General features: G+C 41.8%; 1 protein-coding gene across 1 annotated transcript in view; it reads right to left on the reverse strand.

Moving 5' to 3' along the window:
• ACSM1 (acyl-CoA synthetase medium chain family member 1) overlaps window positions 1-19,178 on the reverse strand; it is a 52,415-nt gene extending 33,237 nt beyond the window's left edge. Inside the window, exons 1-3 of the mRNA XM_004604099.2 lie at window positions 19,080-19,178; window positions 10,540-10,774; window positions 2,795-3,005 (exon numbers count right to left, since the gene is read on the reverse strand). Of these exons, the coding sequence (XP_004604156.2) occupies window positions 2,795-3,005; window positions 10,540-10,731 (403 nt within the window). The 5' untranslated portion in view covers window positions 10,732-10,774; window positions 19,080-19,178. The remainder of the gene's footprint in view (window positions 1-2,794; window positions 3,006-10,539; window positions 10,775-19,079) is intronic.
• Window positions 19,179-27,550: the final 8,372 nt, after the last annotated feature.

A 27,550-nucleotide genomic window follows, 5' to 3' on the forward strand; every position in this document is an offset into this window, starting at 1 on the left:
CAAAAAAATAAAAAAATAAAAAAAATAAAAATAAATAAAAATTAATTTCCTAAAAAAATTATTTTTTGTTATAAAAATATATTTTTAAATCACCCTTTGTAATCTAAAGAGTTCAAATTCAGGTTTAATAGGGTAGATTAGTCAAATGGAGTATTGATTGAAAATTGAGAGAATAAAATTGCAAAGAAAAGAAATAAATAAAGTCAAGGGGTTCAGCTCATGTCTTGGATTTTTTTTGTGGAACCATACATAGCTCTACAGATTACAGGACTTCTTTTATCTCTTTCTGCTATTGGTCATTGCCATTGTTTTTGAGTCCATATGACTATGAGAGATCAACCAAAAATATTTATTTTAGTTTTTAGGACAAACCCAGAAATACTCAGGGTTTACTCCTGGTTCTGGGTTTAATAGTAAGCCCCCTTCTAATGGGGCCTGGGGGAATCATTTGGGGAAACAGGGACTAAACCAGGGTCGATCACATGCGAGGGAAACATTCTACTAACTATACACCCTCTCTAGCTCACAACCAATCTATTTAGTCTGTGAGAAAACACAAGAGAAAGGCAGAGACTGGTGAGGCAAAAAGAAAGAGAAAGAATACATGAGCAAGAGATGAACAAATTATGGCACAAATGTGTATGACAGAAGAACTGGGCCAGAGTGATAGCACAGCGGGTAGGGCATTTGCCTTGCACGTGGCTGACCCAGGCTCGATCCCCAGCATCCCATATGGTCCCCCAAGCACCGCCAGGAGTAATTACTGAGTGCAGAACCAGGAGTAACCCCTGACAATCACTGGGTGTGACCCTAAAAAAGAAAAAGAAAAAAAGAGAAGAACCGATGTGTTTGTTCAAAGAAGTAATAAGCCTTATATTGATTCTAAGTTGTTTACAGTATTAATGAAAGGGGAAGAAAAATCATTTGAGAAGAATTCTAATAATAGAACACACATACAATGTACGTATAATTAACTAATATAATTAATAAAGTTGATATTAATAGAAAATGATCGTATGAAAGGATAATAATATTCAATCAGAAGTGATAAGTAGCAGAGCACAGGTCTAGAATATATAAAGCCCTGGATTCACTCCTTAGTATGACATGGCACACCAAGCATTGTTTGGTACAGCCCATGAACACTCTTGGATAAACTTGAAACCTCTGAGCACTGCCAGACCCACACAATAAATAATCAAGTATATATCACAGGAAGTGCCCTGGCTCTGCCAAGCTGGGTAACATCTATAAAAATAATCAGTTCACCAAGAATAATCAATGACTACTTAAATCATAGGATGAAAGACTATTGAGAAGAGGCTATTCACATACTCTCTTAAGTATACCACAGATTATGAAGGGACAAGTAACCTTTACAAACGTGAATACAACCGTAATAAAATGATAAAACACCAATACTCATAAAGGGACAAATTAATCTTATATATCCCTTATGGGGTATGCCGAGAAAGGCATAATATTGCTCTTTCTAACTTTCTGTTAAAAGTACTTAACTGGCATATAATCCTGAAGATTATATTCCATGAAGAAAGATTAATAAAAACTTTGAGTACTTCTGCAAAATTCCTTGTTTAGACACTTGAAATATGTCATTGTCATGCAGAAAAGTCATTGTGGACTGAAAAACTGAAGATGCAGGGTAATTAAATGCAATGCATGGGCTTACAATAGATTTTGAATTTAAAGAAAAAATGTCTGTTAAAAAACAATATTGGAAACTTAGTCCTATACTAAGTTCCTCTATGGCTGAAGAGTTTCTTTTCCATTTTCTTCTACTTTCCAATAAACCTTTCTATTAAAAAGATCAATAGTGGAACAATTGAGAAATTTGGATTATGCATGGATGTAAGTTATGTTGATAACTATGTTGTATCAATATTAGACTTGTATGATAATTCTGTTATGGTTATGTGAAGGTAATATGACAATCTTAGCAGAAGAATAATTTAGTGTCTATCAATGCTGATCTGGTATCACTGTAGGTATCACTATAACTGAAACTAAATATTTCTATTTTTTTTTGAGGGGTTCACACCCAGCGACGCACAGGGGTTATTCCCGGCTTTGCACTCAGGAATTACTCCTGGCTCAGGGGACCATATGGGATGCTGGGAATCAAACCCGGGTTGGCCGCATGCAAGGCAAAGTGGGTTACCCGCTGTGCTATCACTCCAGCCCCTAAATATTTATTTCTTGCTTGTTTAAACTCTGAACCTCATACTTAAGAGTCATGTAGTCTAACACTAAGCCACATACTTAACCCTAAAACTGATTCTTTTTTATTTTTTCTGGCATTCTAAGCAGTTCTCTGGAGGGCTCATGGCCCTCTTGTCCAGTAGTTCTCAGCCCCAACCTGCCAGTACTCGGAGGACCATGTGCTTCTGGGGGATTGAACTAGGATTGGTTACACACAAGGTTTGGTACCATAACCAACCTCTGTACTTTCTCTGTAGTTCCGCAACTGGTTCTTACATGACACAGGTGGGAAAGGGTGCAAATATAGCCAGATGTTTCATCTGCTAATAGAGGTAAGAATGTCTGAGACCATGCAAGGCCGTTGGTGAGTATTCTCGTAAGAATAAGACAGAATCCTTACATTGTATTTGACAGTATACAGATGAGAGAGAAAGTGAGCAGGAGGCATAAAATAATATTTTATGAGAAGAAAAAACTGTGAGAAGAAAGAAGAGAGGAAAAAACACGTGATCCTCTTCAGTGAGTTAGCGCTAGCCCACCCCTGAGGAATAGGTGGTCTCACTGAGTCACTAACCGGTTCTGAGGCAGCCTACAGCCGCCAGCCACCACTCAGGCACTCGAGGCAGAATCAGAGCCAGATGGTCTCCCTGTCGCAGGCCACAGGTCTGTGTGAAGACATTGGCTGCACGGCGGGTTAACTCCGCCAACTCTCGGAAAGTCCATTTGATTTCTTTTCCTTCATTATTCACCCACCACATCGCTGGGCTTGAACTTCTCTTGCCCTCCTGGTCAAAATCAGACACCAAGTGTTATTTCCCCCTTCAAAGCAGAAAGCACTTTCTTTTTATTTATTTTTTATTTATTTTTTTTTGTGCTACAAATTTGAAGATTTTTTATTTTTAATAAATGTCAATAAAGTTATCAAATTAAAATATGCATTATATAATCATTTATATTTTGAATAATATATATATATATATTTATAATTTATTTATTTTTAATTAGAGAATCACCGTGAGGGTACAGTTACAGATTTATACACTTTTGTGCTTATACTTCCCTCATACAAAGTTCGGGAACCCATCCCTTCACCAGTGCCCATTCTCCACCACCCGTAAACCCAGCGTCCCTCCCACCCTCCCCAATCCCATCTCCCCCCCACCCCACCCTGCCACTGTGGCAGGGCATTCCCTTCTGTTCTCTCTCTCTAATTAGCTGTTGTGGTTTGCAATAAAGGTGTTGAGTGGCCGCTGTGCTCAGTCTCTAGCCCTCATTCAGCCCGCAACTCCCTTCCCCCACATGGCCTTCAACTACAATGTAGTTGGTGATCGCTTCTCTGAGTTGCCCTTTCCCCGGAACGTGAGGCCAGCCGCGAAGCCATGGGGTCAACCTCCTGGTACTTATTTCTACAGTTCTTGGGTATTAGTCTCCCACTCTGATATTCTATATACCATAGATGAGTGCAGTCTTTCTATGTCTGTCTCTCTCTTTCTGACTCATTTTACTCAGCATGAAACTTTTCATGCCCATCCACTTAACTACAAAATTCTTGACTTCCTTTTTTCTAACAGCTGCATAGTATTCCATTGTATAGATGTACCAAAGTTTCCTCAACTGAACAGAAACTTTACCAAGGAAGAAATACGAATGGCCAAAAGGCACATGAAAAAGTGCTCTGCATCACTAATCATCAGAGAGATGCAGATCAAAACAACCATGAGATACCACCTCACACCACAGAGACTGGCACACATCCAAAAGAACAAAAGCAACCGCTGTTGGAGAGGATGTGGGGAGAAAGGGACCCTTCTACACTGCTGGTGGGAATGCCGGCTAGTTCAGCCCTTTTGGAAAACAGTATGGACGATTCTCAGAAAACTAGAGGTTGAGCTCCCATTTGACCCAGCAATACCACTGCTGGGAATATATCCCAGAGAGGCAAAAAAGTACAATCGAAACAACATCTGCACATGTATGTTCATCGCAGCACTGTTTACAATAGCCAGAATCTGGAAAAAACCCGAAAGCACTTTCTTTTTAAAACAAATTATTTTTTAATTAAAAAAAATTTTTTATTAGTGAATCACCCTGAGACAAAGTTACAGATTTAGAGGTTTTCATGCTTACATTTCAGTCATACAATGATTGAGTACCCATCCCTCCACCAGTGCCCATTTTCCACCACCAATGGTCCCAGCATCCCTCCCACCATCCCCACCCTGTCCCCTTCACCCCACCCTGCCTCTGTGGCAGGGCATTCCCATTTGCTCTCTCTCTCTTTGGGGGTGTGTGGTTTGCTACAGAGGTACTAAGTAGGCATCATGTTCAGTCTATAGTCTATTTTCAGCCCGTATCTCCCATCTCTAGTGGGCCTGCCTAGCATCCTTTGCTTGGTGATCCCTTCTCTATCAGAGATGCTTCTTCGCCTAGCATGTGAGGTCAGCTTCCAAGCTGTGGAGTACTCCTCTTGGTACTTATCTCTACTAGCAGAAGGCACTTTCATCAATCCATCATCACAATCCAGTGTGACCCTAAGTCAAGGACTGAGGTCACATTCCAGAGCTTTTATAGAGCTGGGGAAGTGGGGAAGGGGAAGGCTTCTTCTGGCTTCTCTTGTCACATTAAATTACATATAAATGTCATAGCATCCGTTGAAGACTTAATTCTCCATTCCCTGTGTGTCCTTTATTCCCTACAGATAACGGGTGTCATTTTGTGTCATAGTCGTTTCATTTATGAGATAGGAATACTACTACTACTACTTAGAATATAATAAAGTTTAAATAACTTATGTACCGGAGTAAAGTGTATATAGAAATAATGGATAATAAATTCTCAATACGTTATTATGACTATTGTTGCAAAAATATAAAGGAGAAAAATTAAATTCTTGAATTTGGGGAAGATTTTTAAAATTAATTTAGACAACTCAACTCTAACGTGAAATCACCAAAAAATTAGATCAAGGGAGAACAAAAGGGAATGCCCTGTATTTAACCAGTGTATGACTGAAACACTAGCACAAAAATATGTAAATCTGTATCCTCATGGTAATTCATTAATAAAAAATAATCTTAAAAAAAGAAATTAGATTAAAAAACTTCAGACATTTATTCCTTCATAGAACTACCAGGTAAACAACATCAGACTAAAATTGCATGATGAACCCCTGCGGAAAACTTAGGCTCAAACTGCCATATGACTCAAAGAGTTTTCAGTAAACTTAGAATCGAACTGTCAAAAGACCCAACAATTTCACTGTTGGCATCTACCTCCAGGACATAAAAGCACTCTTTCAAATGAACATCTCAAGTGGGCACCAGTAACATCTCCATTGTGAGACTGTTTTTGGCATATGGAATATGCCACGGGGAGCTTGCCAGGCTCTGCTGTGTGGGCAGGATACTCTCAATAGCTTGCTGGGCTCTCACAGAGGAAGGGAGGAATCAAACACAGGTGAGCTGCGTGTAAGACAAACACCCTACCTACTGTGCTATTGCTCCAGTCCTGCAACTCATTATTCATTGCTGCACTCAGTACAATAGTTAAGATATGGAATCGACCTAAGTGTCTAGTGACAGATGACAGGAAGTAATGGGTGAGCAGGCATCAGGGCTCCAGTTATACTGGAGATATGGGTGACTAGTAGAGCCATTTATTCAAAATGCAGATTCAACAGCACTGAAAACATGAGATCTAAAACATGCAACCACTGAAACTTTGCAATATACCTGTCTAGTTGACAGGAAGGAATAGGGTGGGATTGGGATGGGGAGGGAATACGGGAACATTGGTTGAGGGAAGTTGACACTGGTGATGGGATTGGCATTGAAATATTATATACTCAAGACTCCACTACCAATAAATTTATAAATCACAATTCTTTAATTAAAACTACTTTTAATAGCATTGTGAGAGCTCTTGAGACAGTCAGAGTCTAGGATCTTTATTAACCAATAATGTGCAGACAGTAAAATGCCGTTCTTAAAATCGCAGAGAATTTTGTGATGAGTCTGCTCACCATAGTCCTAGACTTCTTCTGGGATTATGCAGCATAGCCAGAAGGAAGTAACCCTATTCCCAATCCCTTCCTTGGGACAGAAGCAAAGGATGCACATTGTTTGTTACGTTCTGACTTGCCTGGGGGCTTCTTTCATGAACTTGCTTCTCTGTGATCTGGAACCAGAAGGGACTAAAGACATAGTTTGAATACCGAAATGGAGATATTTGCAAGCACGAGAAGGGAACCAGAGTGCAAGACCTGTGACCACCTAGGGGTAAGTGGCCCCTTGACAGACAGGGGATACAATAAAAAAAAAAATCTCAGGTCCCCGAAAGAGCCAGGGATGAAACTTATCAGAAAACAAATAAAATCAAAGTCAGTCATGTATATGGAGGAAACTGGGGGAAGTACATGAACATGCCTGGGAAAAAGCACAGGCCAGAAAAGAGGTGAACAGAGGAGAGATTTTTAAATAAGCAAATTAATGAAGTTCTCTCCCTGCTTGGAGCCAGCATGCAAATAGTAAGGCAGTGAGCACTGTCTCCTAGCATCCAATGATCTTATTATGCTAACAGGGTCCATCCAGAGGAGCAAAATGAATCTCCAGAAACCAACCCCAAACCCTTCCTTTACTAAACACATACTTTAAAATGGCTAGTCTTCAATATGGCATGGAGCTAAAAAAAAAAAACAAAACAAAAAAAACACACAGGAACTAAGCCAAATGAGAAAGATAGCATCCGAATAAAATAGGAACATCAACAAAGAGATAAAATTATTTTTAAAAAGGTCTCAAAGGAAAGTGTAGATCTATAAAAATATAATAATTGAATTGAAAATTTCACTAGCGGAGCTCACAATAGCTTTAAGCAGGCAAAAAATAGATCAGCAAAATGGAATGCAAGTTATTAAAGATTATTGAGTCTGAGAAACAAAAAAAAACGTTAAATGTGAAAAATATTTAAGGACTTATGGGATAGGGTTAAGTAGAATAATGCACCTCTTATGGAAGTCATAGGAGAACAGAGAGAGAAAACTGTGCATACGAACATTTCTGACTTGATGGGAGGGATGGGGTGAGAGGGTGCAAGGGATACTGGGAACGCTGGTGGAGGAGAATGGGCACTGGTGGAGGGATGTAAACAAAATGCAAACACAAAAGTTCATAAGTTTGTAACTACCTCATGGTGATTCACTAATAAAAATTTAAAAAATTTAAAAAAGAAAAAAATAAATAAAACAAAGAGAACATTTCTGACCTGAGGAAATAATGGTTGAAAGCTTTCCAACTTTGTGTAAAGACAAAATAAATGTTTCAATAAACTCTGAGGTAGAAATTCCAAGAGATCCATACCAATACACAATATAACCAAACTTTAAAAATTAAAGACAAAGAATCTTTAATGTAATCTTTAATCTTTAACGTAGGAAAATGATTCAATGTGTGTAAGAAATCTTTTAAAAATTATCAGTTGATTACAGATCAGGGGCAGTGAGATTATAAATTTTAAATGCTGGGAAATATACCTGTGGGCCAAAAATCTTATAGTCAGCAGACTTTTCTTTCAGAAAATGAAGGATAAATTAGGATATTCTTGGAACAAAAAAAAATCAATGGAGTTTCTTATTCTTAGACTTCCTATATGGAGTGGTAAAAGAAGTCCAAATTTAAATAAATTGACATTACATAATGGTCCAATTATAAAAATATAAACTTACTTGCTAGAGATAAATACATAGACACGTGAAAAACAAGTTTTGGAACAGTTTCAGCTCATAACTCCACTTTTTATTCTTTCATTGTATTTAAAAATAAAAAGAAATCTAAAAGAATTATATATTAGTAAGCATGTAGCATACAAAGATATAATATGAGACAGCAATATAATAAAATATGGAGAGGAGAAGGAAAAGATAGAGGTTATATACAAGTTCAATTTCAATTAGTTTAAAGTAGGTTATTGTGGGGGCCAGGAGAGAACTCAAGCTGTAGAGCGCACACACAGCCCTCAGTTTGATTCCCTAAAACGTGTGACGCTACAAGAACTTCTTCGGGTAGTTCTTGTGCTCCCCAAGCATTGTCACATGTAGCCACAGGGACTGAATTTTTTGGATATATTCTTTTAAAATATATATATATTTTTTACTGAATCACCGTGAGATGCACAGTTATAAAGCTTTTCATGGTCGGGTTTCAGTTACAGTTATAGAATATTCCAACACCGATCCCTCCACCAGTGTACATTTCCCACTACCAATGTCCCCAGTTTCCCTCCTGCCACCCTCCTCCCAGCCTGTCTCTATGGCAGGCACTTTCCTTCTCCCTCCCTCCCTCCCTCCCTCCCTCCCTCCCTCCCTCCCTCCCTCCCTCCCTCCCTCCCTCCCTCTGTTTCTCTCTGTCTCTGTCTCTATCTGTCTTTCTCTTTCTCTCTCTCCCCCTCCCTCCCTCCCCCTCCCTCCCTCCCTCCCTCCCTCTCTCTCTCTCTCTCTCTCTCTCTCTCTCTCTCTCTCTCTCTCTCTCTCTCTCTCTCTCTCTCTCCCCTCCCTCGATCCCTCCCCTTCTCTCCTTTAGGGGTTTGCAATACAGATACTGATAGTGAGAGGTTATCATGTTTGTTCCTCTACCTGTTTTCAGCACACAGTTTTTAATCCACACTGATCAATTCCAACTATCTTTGTCATAGTGGTCCCTTCTCTATCCCACCTGCCTTCTCCTCCGGCACCTGAAGCAGGCTTTCTTTGGATATATTCTAAAGCCACACTAAAGTAGGAAGTTGACAGAAAAGACTTTAGTTGCACTCATCCTCAAAGGAAGATGGATGAGATACCTTAGCAATAGGCCTTCTGTTCCTCACACCCTGAGTGTAGACTGAAATAAAGCCCAAGTTTATTGAGGCAAACCCCGGACAGACTTACATCTTATTAGTTGAAGCTAAGAGTTAAGTCTGACATTAGGTGCATGTATTGCCTTGGACATGGTACCCGAACTCGTTTGCCCGCATACCTCCTCTCTTAAGATGTGTACTTTCATAATGTTAAATTATGAAAGTACTCACTCCACTTTGGAGAAGCCCACATTTGTTCTCTCTCTTTATTCCCATGGGGTTTTCTTACTTTTTAAAAAACAATATTTTCCCCAAATTTTATGTTATTAAAGCATTTTGAGTTACAAAGTTATTCACAGTTGGGTTTTTGACATACAATGTTCTATCATCGATCCCATCACCTATAAACATCCCTCCACCAGCGTTCCCAGGTTCCCTCTCTTACCAGCCCTGTCCCCTGCCTCAAGCTCCAGTCCCGTCCCCAGTCTACCATCTTGACAGGCACCTGTAAGTTTGGTTATTAAAATTTGGGTCTTGTGAGTTCAGTATTGTTGACTCTGTGGTTTGGATATTTAATCCCTTAATACCATCAATGTACCTGAATCCCCTTGACCTTCATTCTTGTTGATTCTCATCTATCTCTTATCTCCTTTCCCCTGACTCAATTTTTCCCTTCTCCGCCCTGTTCTCTGGGGCCAATGGCGATGTAAGCATCTCCCGTTTAAACCATTGCCTTTCCTCATTCAGTTACTCTAAATACCACATAGAAGTGAAGCCATCCTGTGTTTTTCCTTTTCCTCCTGGCTTACTTCATTTAACTACTATCTTCCCGTTCCATTCACATTACAGATTGCGAATTGCATGATTTCATTGTTTCTTATAGCTGCATAGTATTCCTTTGCATATATATACCACATCTTTTGAGTGGATTATTATCTCTCTTTCTCTCCCTCTCTCCCCTGCCTCAAAATTTCTAAATAAAACTTAAATACTGACATCAAAATGCTGACTTCATGGTTAGAACTTCGCACTTGGTTATAGTGTATAATACTACACGTACCAGTAACTCTCACCTGCCATCTTCATTCTTCTGTTTTAGGGCACTAGATGTGTTCAGGGACCACTGCCTGAACCCAGATATGTAGATTAAGTCTGAAAGTGCTCAAGAGGTTACTTTAGTGGTGCTTGGGATCACCAGAGCCAAACCCAATGGTGCTGGGAATCAAGTACAGGGCCCAACATGCTATCACATGCTCTATCACTGGAGTTATCTCCCAAGTACTAACACCATGTTCCTTAAACAAGGTTATCTTATCTACATAAATGACACCACTGAGTTTCAGAAAAGCATGGGAGTGGTCAGACTCAGTGTTTTCCCATTAAACAGGGAAAAGCAGAAGCTTCTCTTGGTTCTTTGCTGCTCAGATTCAAACTAAAGCTAGTTAGTGAGGCCTCTTCTGTTCTCACCCCAGTCAAAAAAGCTCTCCTCACCTTCTCCATCTGAGCCCAGTAGTCCAGCATATCCTTTGCAAAATTAAATTCCTTGAGTCTTTCCTGGTCATTCCATCTTGGGGCTCCGGGTCCAGATAGTGACTGCAAACGCAGGCGCTGAGAAGCAGGATGGAAGCCACAGAAGGACTTGTGGATGCTCTGGAGGACACAGGATCTCATCAGCCACTGCATGGTGAAATGGTCCTCTGGAATCAGCACAGAATTCCCAAGTGGCCTAAGATGGGAGGACAAGGACAATGGGTTGTTCAGGGAGCATGAATTCCCTCCACAGAACACAGCCATTTGTCTTCTTCTTTTTTTTTTTTTTTTTTTGCTTTTTGGGTCACACCCAGCGATGCTCAAGGATTACTCCTGGCTTTGCACTCAGGAATTACTCCTGGCAGTGCTTGGGGGACCATATGGGATGCCGGGGATTGAACCCGGGTCGGCCATGTGCAAGGCAAACGCCCTACCGCTGTGCTATTGCTCCGGCCCCCATGTGTCTTCTTAACTGACAAAATCAACAGCTTTCTTTCAGTTATTGTTTGGATTTAGGTGAGTATGTATTGAATATGCCAAAAGCAGTAACAATAAGTCTCTCAATGAGAGACGTGACTGGTGCCCGCTCGAACAAATCGATGAGCAACGGTATGACAGTGATACAGTGATGTATGTCTTTTACCAGCTGAGGAATTACAGCCAGAAAATGATAGAGAAGGAAGGTATCTTTCAGATGAGGTTGGTACACCATCCTGGGGGTTATCTTCAATTTCACTCCCTTCCCCAGGATTGAAATGCAGAATGCAGCCAATGGCTATTCTGGTTAGGCTAGAAGCTCATCGTTTTGAACGCTCTATTCTCATTCCTCCCTGCATTCTGTAGAACTATCTTCTCACTCAGCCCAATGGTCTCATTCTTATAAAAAAATCATAGTTTTAGATTCACTGTATCACTGTCATCCTGTTGATCATCGATTTTCTCAAGCGGGCGCCAGTAACGTCTCCATTTTGACCTAGCCCTGAGATTTTAGCAGCCTTTCTTGACTCGTTCTTCAGGGTAATGGGAATGAAATTCATCATTGTTACTGTATTTGGCATATCAAATACACTACGGAGAGCTTTTTTATTTTTTAGTTTTAGATTAATCCTGACAAAATAGATTGGTCCAGGTTGAGCAATCATTTCCATCATGTTCTGATGGCCAACACGCAACTTTGCTCAGGGGTTCAGGAAAAACTCTTCCCAGTGATGGAGGCCTAAGGGTTGTTTCAGTGCTTGGGCGTGGTGGTGCTCAGGACCCTTTACAAAGTTATTATTTGCCTACAGGAATATTTTCTAACATTTATTGTGTGTATTTTTCTTCAAAATTAAGGTGTGTCTCCTATAGGTAGCTAAGAGTTGCATAGTGTTTCCCCCTCTCATTCTGTAACAGATCAATAACATTTAAGGCAGTTATTCAAATATCAGCACAGGGCTGGGAATATAGTTCAGAGGTAGAGCACTTGCCTTACTTGTGTGAGGCCCTGGGTTCGATACCTATCACCACACAAAAAAAATTCATAAGGCTCAAGAGAGGTAGTTCAATAGCAGGAGCTCATGCTTTGTGTGCAGGAAACCTATGTTCAATCTCCAGGACTGTGTTGTTCCCTGAGCACTGTCAGGAGCAACCCCTGAGCAATGAACAGGAAGTAGCCCTGACTACTAACAGGTGTGGCTCCAAATCATATTAACAATAAGTACAGTGCCATTTAGCTACTGGCTTTCAGTTATCTCAGTTTGTCATTATTTGTACCTTCTACATATTTTCTTCTCTTAAAACTTAACACCAGTCTTTAATATGTTTTTTTTAATATTGGCATTTATTTTTATTGAATCACCGTGAGATAGAGCATTACAAAGCTGTTCATTATTGGGTTTCAGTCAAACACTGGTCCAACACCCATCCCTCCACAAGTGTAATTTCCTAGCACCAATGTCCCCAGTTTCCCTTCCCAAACACGTCCCAAACCAACCCCCACCCCAGCCTGCCTCTATGACAGGCTGGTATTTTGATCTTCCTTTAGTATTTTGATGTTCCTCTCCAGTTTCTTATATTTTTCTTCCAGAGATTTTGTTTTAAAGTATTTCTGTGCTGCAGTCTATTGAGTATATTGAACTACATTCCATTTCAATGGGACAGGTTTTTAATCTGTTCTCTTTCCCACCTCCCAACCCCATGCTATGTAACTGTGATGTATTAGTACTTTTAAGTGAATGCACTTTTCGTTTTTATAAGATTTTCTTTCAAGGCCACTTTGGTGATACCGAATTGTTTTAATTGTTTATCTGTAACATTTTTTACCCTTTTTCTATTTTTTTTTTTTGCTTTTTGGGTCACACCCAGCGATGCTCAGGGGTTACTCCTGGCTTTGCACTCAGGAATTGCTCCTGGCAGTGCTTGGGGGACCATATGGGATGTCGGGGATCGAACCCGGGTCAGCCGCATGCAAGGCAAACGCCCTACCCGCTGTGCTATCACTCCGGCCCCTACCCTTTTTCTATTATAAATGGAAATCTTAGGGTGTGGGGGTAGTATTCTTGCTTAAATATCCTTTACCCGCCCATGGCCCAGATAAGATCCGGAGCTGCTGAGTGTGAAATGGACCCTCTGCTCCTAAAGACTATGATCCAAGAGGTCTTCTAATCCATTTTGGCACCCAGAGTGGCTTCTTCCAGAAATACATCTAGACTGTGAGCTTGTGCTACAACTCCGTGCCGCCCAGGGATGGATTTTTTCTCTCCACCCTGTTTTCCTGTGCGGAAAATGGCAGCGGCAGCAACATCCACATGGCGAGAGCCACCTTCTAAGACTCCCAACCCAGAGGTATGTATTTTGCAGCTTTGTGGCTCATAGGCCATCATGAGAGGGGGGCGTTACCGCCACGCCCTCAGCCCAGATAAGATCCAGAGATGCCGAGCGCGAAACGGACCCTCTGCTCCTAAAGACTATTATCCGAGAGGTCTTCTAACCTATTTTGGCACCCAGAGCGGCTTCTTACAGAAATGCATTTGGACTGTGAACTGAGCTAAAATATCAGAAACCCAAAACCTCATAGAGCTCATAGAGTCTTCATTCTAGCAATGAATAGAAATTATTAAATGATGCCTTTCAGCAGGCCTGATTGTTGGGGGGAAATTCCAAACAATAATAATGAGTACTCTATTGAAATATTGATGCATTCAAAGTATAGAGAGAATAAAGTGAAGATCATTAGCTACTTAGGTGGGGGCTGGGTGAGAGAGGGGTATTTTGGGGTTCTTGGTGGTGGAACATGTGCACTGGTGAAGGGATGGGGATTCAATCATTATATGACTGAGACTTAAACCTGAAAGCTTTATATTTTTTATGGTGATTCAATAAAATAAAAACTTAAAAATAAATAAATAAATAAATAAATATCCTTTACCATCCTGTACTGTTCCCTTCTATCCTTTACAACTTTAGAAAACTTCACAAATACTCTTCTGGGGTTTCCTTAGGTGTATTTTGTTTTCTCCTGGACTAAAAACTGCTTGTGGTAAGATATAATTTAATTATAAATATTATATCTATAATATTTATAAATTATAATTACAAATATTATAGATATTTATAACAGATATTTATACAACAGATAATTATAAATATTATCTGTTATATAACAGAATTCTGCTGTTATAATTTTTATGCTTTAATATGTCTTGAGATGTGCTTATTTTTGTTTATTTAGATTCTTGACCCTCTTTTTTGATATTTAGATCCTCTCCCAAATTAAGGAAGTTCTTGACAATTATTTCTTAAAATGAAGGGATCTAACCATTCTCCTTTATTTCTCATTCATACCCCTAAAATGAGAATACTTTCCCTCTAGGTATAGTCCCACAGAGTCTTTACATTGTTTTCATATTTTATAATTATTTTTTCTATCTGTGGTTTGACTGTTTTGTACTGCCATACTTTCCAACTCATCAACTCTACCAATTATTTCTTCTTGTTTACTGTTAATCCCTTCTATTGTAGTCTTTAGCTTGGCTATAGTATCTTCCTATTTGAAGGTCTTAAATTCTTTCTCTGTCCCTGATATAAATTTCATATTTCTTGTTCATTGTCTTTCTGATTTCATTGAATATTGGTATAAACTTTATTTAAACCCTTCTTTAGGCAGGCTAACAAGTTTCACTACATCTTAACTTTTCCCTTGATTTTTTGTTTTACTTAATTATTTCTGGAAAATTCCTCCATTCACATATCTTAATTAATTGCTTATTAATTTCCAAGAGTTGATATGACTGGATATTTTCAGACCTAAGGGTTCAGTATTCAAAAATTTGAGGATATTTATCCAGGATACTGTGATATCTGTTTCTTTTCTTTCTTTCTTTTTTTTTTTGCTTTTTGGGTCACACCCAGCAATGCTCAGGGGTTACTCCTGGCTCTGCACTCAGGAATTACTCCTGTCGGTGCCTGGGGCACCATATGGGGTACCGGGAATCGAACCTAATGTCGGCCATGTGCAAGGCAAACGCCCTCCCTGTTGTGCTATCATTTTAGCCCCAATGTCTGTTTCTTTTTATACTAACACTGCTGTGCTTTTTTTTCCCTTTCTTTTTCTCTGTTGGGAACCTCAGCAATGCTCAGAGCTTGCTCCAGGCTCTGTTCTCATAAATCACTCTTGGCAAGATTAGGAAGACTTATGTGGTGCTAGGGATCAAAACCAGGACTTGCTGTGTACAAGGCAAAGGCCCTACACACTGTAATAACTCTCGGATGTTCCTGCATCCCCTCCATATGCACCAATCCAAATGAGTGGAGGTGTAGTGCCAATGCAGTGTAGAAGAAGAAGAAGAAGAAGAAGAAGAAGAAGAAGAAGAGAAGAAGAAGAAGAAGAAGAAGAAGAAGAAGAAGAAGAAGAAGAAGAAGAAGAAGAAGAGAAGAAGAAGAAGAAGAAGAAGAAGAAGAAGAAGAAGAAGAAGAAGAAGAAGAAGAAGAAGAAGAGAGAAGAAGCGAGGCAGAAGAAGAAGAAGAAGAAGAAGGAGAAGAAGAAGGAGAAGAAGGAGGAGAGGAGGCGAGGAGGAGGAGGAGGAGAGAAGAAGAAGAAGAAGAAGAAGAAGAAGAAGAAGAAGAAGAGAAGAAGAAGAAGAAGAAGAAGAAGAAGAAGAGAAGAAGAGAGAAGAAGAAGGAGGAGGAGAAGGAGGGAGGAGGAGGAGGAGGAGGGAGAAGAAGAGAGAAGAAGAAGAAGAAGAAGAAGAAGAAGAAGAAGAAGAAGAAGAAGAAGAAGAAGAAGAAGAAGAAGAAGAAGAAAGAAGAAGAAGAAGAAGAAGAAGAAAGCAGAGAGATTGCTCTTGAAGGGAGTCAAGATTCAAGACATGTAAGAGTTTGTCAGTGTACATATTAGCAACATCGCAACTTTTCTGGTCTGTTTCGATATTACACTCTCCTCCCAGACACTTTACACTAGCAGTTATCCAACCCTCTGCTGTGGATTAGAGTTAATCTATAGGTTCTGCCACCCAGCTCCTTCATCAAGGTGCAGGAAGAACAGAATCCAGGAGATGTAGATTTGGACTTGGGTCAGGCCACATTCTCAAAGTGCCACAGGTGGATACAGAGAGTGCAGCTTTCTTTTTTAAAATTTTTTTAATCTTATGAATCACCGTGAGAGAGTTACAAGCTTTCATGTTTGGGTTACAATCTCACAATGATCAAACACCCATCCCTCCACCAGTGCACATTCCCCACCACCAATATCCCGGTATACCCCCCCCTTTCCCACCCTCCCCCTGCCTCTATGGCAGACAATATTCCCCATACTCTCTCTCTACTTTTGGGCATTATAGCTTGCAACACAGATACTGAGAGGTCATCATGTTTGGTCCACTATCTACTTTAGGCATGCATCTCCCATCCCAACTGGTTCCTCCAGCCATCATTTTCCTAGTGATCCCTTCTCTATCCCATCTGCTTTCTCCCCTCCGCTCATGAAGCAGTATTCCAGCTATGGGGCAATCCTCCTGACCCTTGTATCTACTGTTTTTGGGTGTCAGCCTCATGTGATGCTATCCTACACTCCACAAATGAGTGCAGTCCAAGAGTGCAGTTTTCAAAGTTAATCAGTGTCATCAATGAAAACTAAGTTTGCCTCTCTTATGAGCTGAACTTAATTCCTGACATTTGGGCTCTGACTAGAGGCAGAGAGCATCCTAGCTGGAAGACGATCCCAGATGCAGTGCTCTGCTGAACCCCAGACCAGAAGCAGAGAGGAACTTCACCTACGGGGACGCTCAGGTGGAGTTTGTTCAATTTCCAACAAGCACTGCAGCTGGGATCCTCGTGCTCGGGCTGCCTGCAAACTCAAGAGCTCTTCTGGCAGTTGCAAGAACTCAAGTGATTGTAGGCACCAGAGAGCTGATTGGGAAAATGGAGACAATGGCCGAGGGAAGGTGACAATGGTGTTGGCATTGGTGTTTGAATACTGAGTCCTGGAACAAATCATCCTGAACAACTTTGTAAACCACAGTGCTAAAGTGGGAAAAATATTAAAAACATTTAAAATCAAAAAAGCTTTACAAATCAATGTGTGTATGTGTACAAATCAATGGGCTGAGCACAGCGGGTAGGGCGTTTGCCTTGCTCATGGCTGACCCAGGTTCGAATCCTCTGTCCCTCTTGGAGAGCCTGGCAAGCTACCAAGAGTATCCCGCCTGTGCAGCAGAGCCTGGCAAGCTACCCATGGCGTATTCAATATGCCAAAAACAGTACCGACAAGTTTCACGATGGAGACGTTACTGGTGCCTGCTCGAGCAAATCGATGAACAATGGGATGACAGTGACAGTGATGATGACGATGATGACGATGATGATGATGATGATGATTACTATTATTATTATTATTATTTGCTTTTGGGTCACACCCAACAATGCTCAGGGATTACTCCTGGTTCTGCACTCAGGAATTACTCCTGGCGATGGAGGACCATATGGGATGCTGGGGTTCTATCTGGATCTACCACATGCAAGGTAAATAAATGCCCTACCCGCTGTACTATTGCTCCGGTCCCTCTTTATTTTTTTTTATCACATAGAAAATCCCTCCACATCCAGCATAACCTCCCAAGTTTTATCTGCCTTTCAAGCAGCACCAAGTGATCGGAGCTGAATGATTTGATGGTTTCGTTTAAGAAACGTTCTCCAATTTGACATGCATTTGCCATTCCCTTTATTTCACACTCACAGCCGCTCTGCTCGCTGCATCTGTGCAGCTACTGTGGACATTGGCATTTCAAGGAGATCTAGACCCAGATCCCAGCTGGAACAGGCATTTCACTTAGGTTCCAAGTCAAGTTTTGCAACAGGTTTTAGACACTTGCCTTTCCTGCTACTTTCTCTAACACATACTTTCGTTCACAGACATGGACTGCTTTCGAGCAAGAATTCCAGGTTCCACTACTATTTTACACACACACACACACACACGTATGTGTGTATATATATATATATACATATACATAGGTGTGTGTGTATATATATATATATGAATATGTTAAAAACCTCTAGATAGTCCATTTTTTTTTTTGCTTTCTGGGTCACACCCAGGCAGTGCTCAAGGGTTACTCCTGGCTTTGCACTCATGAATCACTCCTGGCGGTGCTCAGGGGACCATATGGGATGCCGGGGATTGAACCCGGGTCAGCCACGTGAAAGGCAAATGCCCTACCCGCTGTACTATCACTCCAGCCCCACTTTGAGGTCATCTTAACCCTCAGCAAATTCTGAAACCAACCCCCCAGGCATATATTTAAATTAATTTTTCAAATTGAGGTCAGTTCCTTTATATAATGCAAGCTAACTTCTAAACTGGAACTTTCTTTCAAGTCTTCACCTCTGAATCTCTTTTACACCTTTCTCTACAACTGCGTCATTCAGAGCTGCTTAGCCACCTTGATTATTGTTTTTTGGTTTTTTTTTAATTTTTGGGTCACACCTGGCAATGCACAGGGGTTACTCCTGGCTCATGCACTCAGGAATTACTCCTAGCGGTGCTGGGGAGACCATATGGGATGCCAGGGATTGAACCCAGGTTGGCCAAGTGCAGGCAAATGCCCTACCCTCTGTGCTATAGCTCCGGCCCCTACCTTGGTTACTTTTTAAGTACACACCATGAATCTAGATATATCACAACCATACCACAACTCTATTCTTACTTATCCTTCTCACTCAAGAGCAGTTTCCTCTTTATTTTTTGACCTAAGCAAAAGAAGTGTTTCAAAATAGTTAAATGCCTAAGGTCAACCCATGAGGAACATTGCCAGAACTTGAATTGGACTGTTAGATTTTTAACTTCAGAGCTCTGCGTATATTTTATTTCCCTGGGAAGATACATCTCTCTCTCTCTTCTTTCTCTCTCTCTCTCTTTCTCTCCCACCCCTCTCTCTCACACACATATAAGCAAACACACACACGTGCACACACACACACAGTCATGCACACATACACAAAGAAGCTGTCATTCGCCTCTGTCTTACCTGGTGATTCTAGAAAACAGTTGATCTGGGTCTTGACTAGTGAGAGGAGACAGAACTTTGCATTTTCAGTGTAAAGTTCCAGGACTGTGCACACAGCCGAGTTGGGCTCCCGACCACAGGTGGAGTTGAGAACTTGGTGAGAATCAGATGATTCAGAAGTAGGAGGAGCTTTTAGGAATCAACCACAGGCTTTTGTAGAGAGACAGAAAATAATTCACCCAATTATTCACCTCCAAGTCCTGTAGGATGACTTGCAATGTAAATAGGCAAGTTCAACAGAGGCTTCCAGTAATTCTCGGTGTCTGATCTTCTTCACTTTCCTGGCCCCGTACCACCAATGTTTTCATTTAAATGACAGCTCAGAGATAACCAAGAGTGAAAGTCTGTGTTCTGCGGACAGAAAAGATTTGGGGTTAAATCATTTAACATCTCTTTGACATTCCTCAAGCCCGTATCTCTCAGCCAGTTTCCTTGTTTGTAAAATGGCAATGGTGTCAGTGCCACCCATCCTTGTGCAAATTCTGTTTTGGTTTGAATTAGATGGAATGATTTGATAAAAGCATACAGGACAGTGTTTTCTGTAGTCAAAGTTGGCTGCCTTTATAAATAGGGCTTCTTAAGGAAACTTTTGTTGAATTGGAAAACTGCAGCCTTCGGCATCTCAAATTCTTGAAGATTTTTTTTTCTTTTACATAGTAAGAAACCCCAGCACAGTTAAGACACATACATATGGCCTGTAACATGGTTTCATGTGTCTGTACCTGTTAGAGAGTTTGATAGATTCAATTTCCTCTTTTTCTTGGATTTCTTTGCCTTAAGCAGTGCTGGTTCTCAGTCACAAACTTCATTGTGATAATCTTTTATTTATTTTTCTGACTTTATATAAACACTGTGATTTTCAAAGTTGTTCATGTGACAATCATTTTGGGCATTCAGTGTCCCAGAACCAATCCCACCACCGATGTGACCTTACCTGCGCCATTGTCTCCAGTTTCCCACCTTGCCCCCCAACTTTCCCCCTTAGCAGGCACAAAATCATTTCTTTTTTTTTTCTTTTTTTGCTTTTTGGGTCACACCTGGTGATGCTCAGGGGTTACTCCTGGCTCTGCAACTCAGGAATTACTCCTGGTGGTGCTCAGGGGACCATATGGGATGCTGGGAATCAAACCCAGGTCGGTCGTGTGCAAGGCAAATGCCCTCCCCGCTGTGCTATTGCTCCAGCCCCACGAAATCATTTCTTTTATATTGTTTGCTACAATGAAATGTTAAGTGGAATGATCAAAAACAATTCTGTGAAGGAAAATTTGTAAAAATGATTATATCTTACAATGGTCTTATTAAAGTCATTTTCTGAGGATTTCCTGGGCTGTTTGTTGCTTGTTGAGCCTTCTGTGTTATTGTTTTCACTCACTGAGTTTAATGGGCTTCTATGCTACTTCCCCATCCAATTTCCTAAGCTCTTTCTGGACTGTCAGTATTGTGGAATTTGGAAGTGTCATGTCGACTCATTCGACTGTTCTTCAGGAATTCCAAAATCTGTGGAACTGGGACAATTCTCATGCACCATCGCACCACCTCTCTGGAAGCTACAGAGTTTTTAATTTGAAGACCCGCATGCCTTCGCGTTTCATTGGCTTGGCAACGCTTCTGAGATTTAGCTGGAAGCTGGGAAGTGTCTATAGTGGGAGGCTGTGGGGTGTGGGTGTGGCTTCAGGGATCTTGAAGATTTGTTTAAATCTTGGTTCATCTAGTTAGAAAAAATCCTTGGACAAGTCCTCTTTGCCCCCCCCTTTTTTTTTGGTTGTTGTTTGTTTGTTTTATTGAGTCACTGTGAGATACAGTCACAAAACTTTCATGTTTGAGTTTCAGTCATACAATGATCGAACAACCATACCTTCACCAGCGCACATTCTCCACCACCAATGTCCCCAGTATTACCCACCCCTTTTCAACACTTCCCCTGCCTCTATGGCAGACAATTTCCCCCAGACTCTCTCTCTACTTTTGGGCAATATGGTTTGCAATATAGATACTGAGAGGCTATCACATTTGGTCCTTTATCTACTCATCTACTTTCAGCACACATTTTTCATCCTGAACAACCGCATCAACCATTGACTTAGTGATCCCCTATATTTCAGCTGCCTTCTCCCCCAGATCATGAGACAGACTTCTGACTTTGGAGCAGTCTTCCTGGCCCTTGTGTCTACTGTCCTTGGGTGTCAGTCTCATATTATGTATTTTATATTCCACAAATGAGTGCAGTTATTCTATGTCTGTCCCTCTCTTTCTAATTCATTTCACTTAACATGATACTCTCTGGACTGGAGCAATAGCAGAGCGGGTAGGGCATTTACCTTGCACATGGCCGACCCAGGTTCGATTTCTCCATCCCTCTCAGAGAACCTGTCAAGCTTCCGAGAGGATCCCTCCCACACGGCAAAACCTGGCAAGCCACCCATGACACCATTCGATATGCCAAAAACAGTAACAACAAGTCTCACAATGGAGACGTTACTGGTGCCCGCTCGAGCAAATCAATGAACAATGGGAGGACAGTGCTACAGAGCTACATGATACTTTTCATGACCATCCACCGATAAGCTCTTTGCTTTGTTTAATTGCTGATTTTTCTTATCTGTCAATAGGGGGTTGTTATTAAGATTTGCTTCATCAGGTCGTCGAAAGGATTACACAAGATAAAGTCTGAATTCAGTCATGTAGATACTGGGTTGATATTGATGTTACATTAGATAAGCTTCCATTCATTAAGCTTTTACTTTTCTTTTTCCATCTGGAGTGCTTTGTTGGAGCCTGGAAGAAATCTTCAATGTCTTGACCTGGACTTCCAACACCAGTTCCCTCCAACCTCCAGTGAACTTACAACCAATTAGAAAATATGCTCCAGTGAATTTGGCAGGAAATGTCTCCACCCATTAGTTAACCATCGAAATTTTCTTAAGATATGCAAAAATCCCTGCCAGGGTGGAGGGAAACCCTGGTTTCTGAGGAGTGGGTCTTCTCCCCTCCCCCCCGACCAGTTTATTCATGATGAACTTTCTGTTCAAGGGAGGTTTTTATTTTAAGATTGATGAACTTAACAGTCTGAGCTGTTTGTCTGGTCACAGTAAGCTAAAGATTAAGCACCCAAAGTTTTTATTTTAAGAAGATTGATGGACTGAGCAGTCTGGGCTGGTTTTCTGGTCACAGTAAGCTAAAGATTAAACACCCAAAGTATCAAAGTACAAAACTCCTCTTAATCAAGCAGGGGAGGCAACCACTTTTGAGAATAGAGTTGGAGTAAGTCAACGATTGGATCTCAGATGATGTCCCACTGGCACTGCAGCTGCAGTCCCGTGAGTGAGAAGACAGGGTCACAGGTCAGGAACTCTGGGTTTCAGTCTGTTTTTCTTTCTTTCCTTTAAAAATTTGTTTTTTATTGAGTCACCTTAGATACACAGGTTTCAAACCTGTTCATGATCGGGTTTCAGTCATATCATGTTCCAACACCCGTCCCTCCACCAGTGTACATCTACCACTACCAATGACCTCAGTTTCCCTCCTGCCATCCACCCCCTTCCCGAACCCCAAGCCTGAGGCACTTTTCAACTCTCTCTCTCACCCCTCTCGTTTGGGGCATTATGGTTCACAGTACAGGTACTGAGGGGTTATCACATTTATTTCTTTACCTACTTTCAGCACACAGTTCTTATCCAGAGTGACCATTTCAAACTATCTTTGTCATAGTCGTCCCTTCTTTATCCCAACTCCCCTTCCCCCAAACACTTGAAGCAGGCTTCCAATTGTGGACCAATCCCCTGGCCCTTGTTTCTATTGTCCTTGGATATTAGCCTCATATTGTGGTTTTTATTTTACATCCCACAAATGAGTGCAGCCATTCTATGTCTGTCCCTATCCTTCTGACTCATTTTACACATAGCTTCATAGTATTCCATTGTGTAGATGTACCATAGTTTCTCTAACCAGTCATCTGTTCTTGGGCACTTAAGCTGTTTCTAGATTTTGGCTATTCTGAATAGTGCTGCAATAAACATTGAAGCGCAGATGGCATTTCTGCTGTAAGTTTTTGGGACCCTGGAACTCAGGCCTGTTTCTAATGCCAGGAACAAAAATCACATCAAAATGGATTAAAGTTCTCAATATCAGACCTGAATCCACAAAGTACATGGAGGAAAATGTATGCAGCACCCTTCATGACATTGAAGCTGAAGCCATCTTTAATGATGAAACACCACTGACCAAGCAAGTGAAAGCAAAGGCAAACCAATGGGACTACATTGAACCAAGAAGATTCTGTACCTCAAAAGAAGCAGTGACCAAGATACAGAGACAGCAGCCCACAGAATAGGAAAAATGATTTACACAATACCCATCTGATAACGGGTTGACATCTGATATATATCATCATCATCATCATCATCCTGTTGATCATCAAATTTCTCGAGCGGTCTCAGTAACGTCTCCATTCGTCCAAGCCCTGAGATTTTAGAAGCCTCTCTCTACTCGTCCTTCCAATGATGCCGTACTGGAGATCTAGCCTGTGAGACCAGGGAGATAGCGCAGGGGGAGGCATGTCCTTGCTTGCAGCCAACCTGTATCAGTCCTTCAGTTCTTGGAACCACCTATGGGCCTCCTCCAAGCACCTTTCGGGCTTGACCTCCCGACCTGAGCACTGAGCCAGGAGGAAGTCCTGAGTACCCAGTGTGCAACATAAGAAACAAACAAACAAAAGTCTGATTGAACTGACAGCTCTGACTGTGCGTACCCATGATACGTAAAAGCAAACAGCCAGAGGTGTACACACTCAGCTTGGGCTTGATCACCTGCATCGCTTGGTGCCCCCAGCATCCCGTGCAGTGACCTGGACACAATCTGGAGTCCTTAGGACACCTCCAGGTGTGGGCCTTAAACAAATGGAAAGTAGCCATCAGTGAAGCGGGTAGGTCCAGAGGAAGGCAGCTCCTTGTGTGTGTGTGTGTATGTGTGTGTGTGTGTGTGTGTGTGTGTGTGGTGGTGGTGGCAGTGGTGGGGTCTACAAAAAAGCACCTGAAGGACTGGGAGGAGGTTTTGTGGGTTTTTGGGTTTTTTATTTTGCTTTCTGGACACACAGGACTTACTCCTGACTGCACTTAGGGTTCACTCCTGGCGGACTTGGGAGACCAGATGGGATGCTGGGAATCGAGCCCAGGTTGGCCAGTGTGCAGCCGCTCTGCACCCCCTCCTCAGCCTATGTTCCCTGCTGGAACTAACAGACCGGAAACTTTCCTTCTTCAGCACAATTAGATCCTCACTCAAGTCTCAGAATATTAAGTTACCCATGACCGAAACTATGGCATCACTTTATTTATCTTGGTGGCACCCTTTTATTTATTTATCTATCTATGCATTTTTGGCTTTTGAAGAAATCAGTTTGTCAACTTCTTTATTTTCATGTAGTTGACTACTCTTGGAGATTGATAAGAAAAATGGGAGAAATGTAGATTTAATTCGGACTGGAGCGATAGCACAGCAGGTAGGGCGTTTGCCTTGCATGTAGCCGACCTGGGTTCGATTCCTCTATCCCTCCAGGAGAGCCTGGCAAGCTACCAAGAGTATCCCACCTTGGGGCTGGAGAGATAGCACAGCGGGTAGGGCGTTTGCCTTGCACACGGCCGACCCGGGTTCAAATCCCAGCATGGCCAGGGTTAATTCCTGAGTGCAGAGCCAGGAGTAACCCCTGTGCATCGCCAGGTGTGACCCAAAAAGCAAAAAAAAAAAAAAAAGAGTATCCCACCTCCATGGCAGAGCCTGGCAAGCTACCCGTTGCGTATTCCATATGCCAATAACAATAACAACAAGTCTCACAATGAGATGTTACAGGTACCCACTCAAGCAAATCGATGAACAGTGCCACAGTGCTACCTGTTGCCAAGAGCTCTTGTTGAATAAATATATGAGGCTTTGTGAGCCCCTGGTGGAGAGACTGAATAATTGTCTATATGCCACTGGGATTTTCTTTTCCTTTTACACCCCATCTTGGTTCTTCATGCCTGAAAATATTTCTGCAATGGTAAGGGGATACCATCTTCAAACTAATAACTAGGCTACACATATTAGGCATGACTCTAACCAAGAAAATCAAACTTTGGCTGGTAAGATTTTCCAGAAGGAAAAGGGGGAACTAGAGATCAGCTAGTCTCACCTTGTTATCTGTAGAGAGAGGGTAATTTCTACCTCCTAAGCAACCCAGAACATCGGGGGAAAGATTTTTCTTTTTTTTTCTTTCTTTCTTTCTTTTTTTTTTTTTTGCTTTTTGGGTCACACCCGGCGATGCACAGGGCTCACTCCTGGCTCATGCACTCAGGAATCACCCCTGGCGGTGCTCAGGGGACCATATGGGATGCTGGGATTCGAACCCAGGTCGACCGTGTGCAAGGCAAATGCCCTACCCACTGTGCTATCACTCCAGCCCCCTTTTTTTTTAATTGAATCACCGTGAGATACAGTTACAAAGCTTTCATGTTTGAGTTTCAATCAATCATACATCCCTCCACCAGCGCACATTCTCCACCACCCATGTCCCCAGTACATACCCCCCCTTTCCAACCCTCTCCCAGGGAAAAGATTTTCTTTCAGCAAATTCTGAGATGGTGGAAGCGGCGCCCTTCCTTGATGCCATGAGTCCCCACTGTTTCTAGGTCTGTCCCGGAGCCAGGAGGAAGTAGTTGAGGTTTCTGTGCTCGTCCTGATTCTGGATGTCACTCTTCTAGCTCACCGGGCAGAGTTCCAGTCTCTGAAGCCTGGGGTAAGGCAGGCTGAGAACTAGCCTAGTTCTAGAAGTAGTCACACCGTGATGGGGGTACCAAGGAATTTTCTAGAGCTACCCACTTGCGAGGGGAAACGAATTGAGAACTCAACACAGGTTACAAGAGACTACACTTGAGCAAGAGGCCATCCTGATCAGAGTCCACACAGCCTGTTTTGCTGTGCCCCGGGCACCGGGCACCTCCTTCCTTCACTGCTGAGTCATGGCTTATCCTCCTGACCCCACCTCTGCCCTCTCCAGGAATCCTTTCCCAGCTGTTTTCAGGAGCCCTGAGAGTTGTTGCCCAGGGCCTGGTCTCTGTGATTCTCTTTTGTATTCTGAGGGTGCTGCTAGACACCCATTTCCAAAATGAGAAAACTGAAGCTAAAAGTGAACAGAGTACACATGTGCCACAGGAGACCCCAAACTTAAACTCATAGCCTTCAAGTCCTCAAGTTAGCTACTTTGCCCACAAATCCTTGCTACATCCTTTTAGGAATTTAAGAACACTAATTTTCTTTCAATTTCCTTTCCATCTTGCCCTTTTCATTTACCACAATATCTCCCTATCTCCCTATCTCCCTCCCTCCTTCCCTCCCTCCCTCCCTCCCTCCCTCACTCCCTCCCTTCCTTCCTTCCTTCCTCCCTTCTTTATTTTCTCCTTATTCCATTACTCCCTTTCATCTTCTCTGTCTACCTACTTCCCCACAGAAATATAGAATTCTTCCATTAAGAACTGAGGGAATAGGAGGAAAAAAATTAAATGAAGAATTCACATTTCCCAAAAGAGGATTCCGACCTATTTCTCATTATGACTCTGACTGCACCAATGACATCTACCCACCAGCAATGGATGGATTTCCTTTACGATGTTGCCTCGGGGCAGATACACACCACACATCTTTTGGGAGATGAGAGTTGCAAAATCCCTGTTGTACAGTTGCAGGGTTTTCTGATAGATTACTTGATTAACCTAGTGAAGTCACTAATGTATTACTTATTTCACATGTCTTTATGAAAGTCATCATCATCATCATCATCATCATCATCATCATCATCCCATTGATCATCGATTTTCTTGAGCAGTCTCAGTAATGTCTCCATTCGTCCTAACCCTGAGATTTTAGAAGCCTATCTTTACTCGTCCTTCCCAACCGTGCTGCATTGGAGGCTCTTTCAGGGTCAGGGAAATGAGACCCATCACTTTATGAAAGTATGAGCATAAATGTGTGCATGCTAGGTCTTTGTGCCATCTGCCTCCTGAATTCTTCACGGCAACTCATTTCTTATTCTATATCCAGTCTTGAAGTTGGGAAGAGGATTGGGCTTCAATTAGAATTACATACCGGGTCCTTCACTAGATATTGAACAGCTCAGCTGAAAAACTTCAACTTTAATCTGAAGTGTTTTATCTCTATTTTGTACTTCAGTTTCAAGTCATCAAGTTCCCTGATCTTCTGCTCCAGAACCCAGTTTATCTGAAATTCTTCTATCTGTGCCTCATCTGTGGAACATAAGATAACAGAGTAGGAGACTAACACCCAAGAATAGTAGAAATAAGTACCAGGAGGTTGGCTCCATGGCTTAGAAGCTGGCCTCACATGCTGGGAGAAAAGGCAGCTCAGATAGAGAAGGGATCACCAAGTAAAATGTGGTTGGAGATCCC

The sequence above is a fragment of the Sorex araneus genome, chromosome 4, assembly GCF_027595985.1.
Source record: "Sorex araneus isolate mSorAra2 chromosome 4, mSorAra2.pri, whole genome shotgun sequence".
Taxonomy (NCBI): Eukaryota; Metazoa; Chordata; class Mammalia; order Eulipotyphla; family Soricidae; genus Sorex; species Sorex araneus.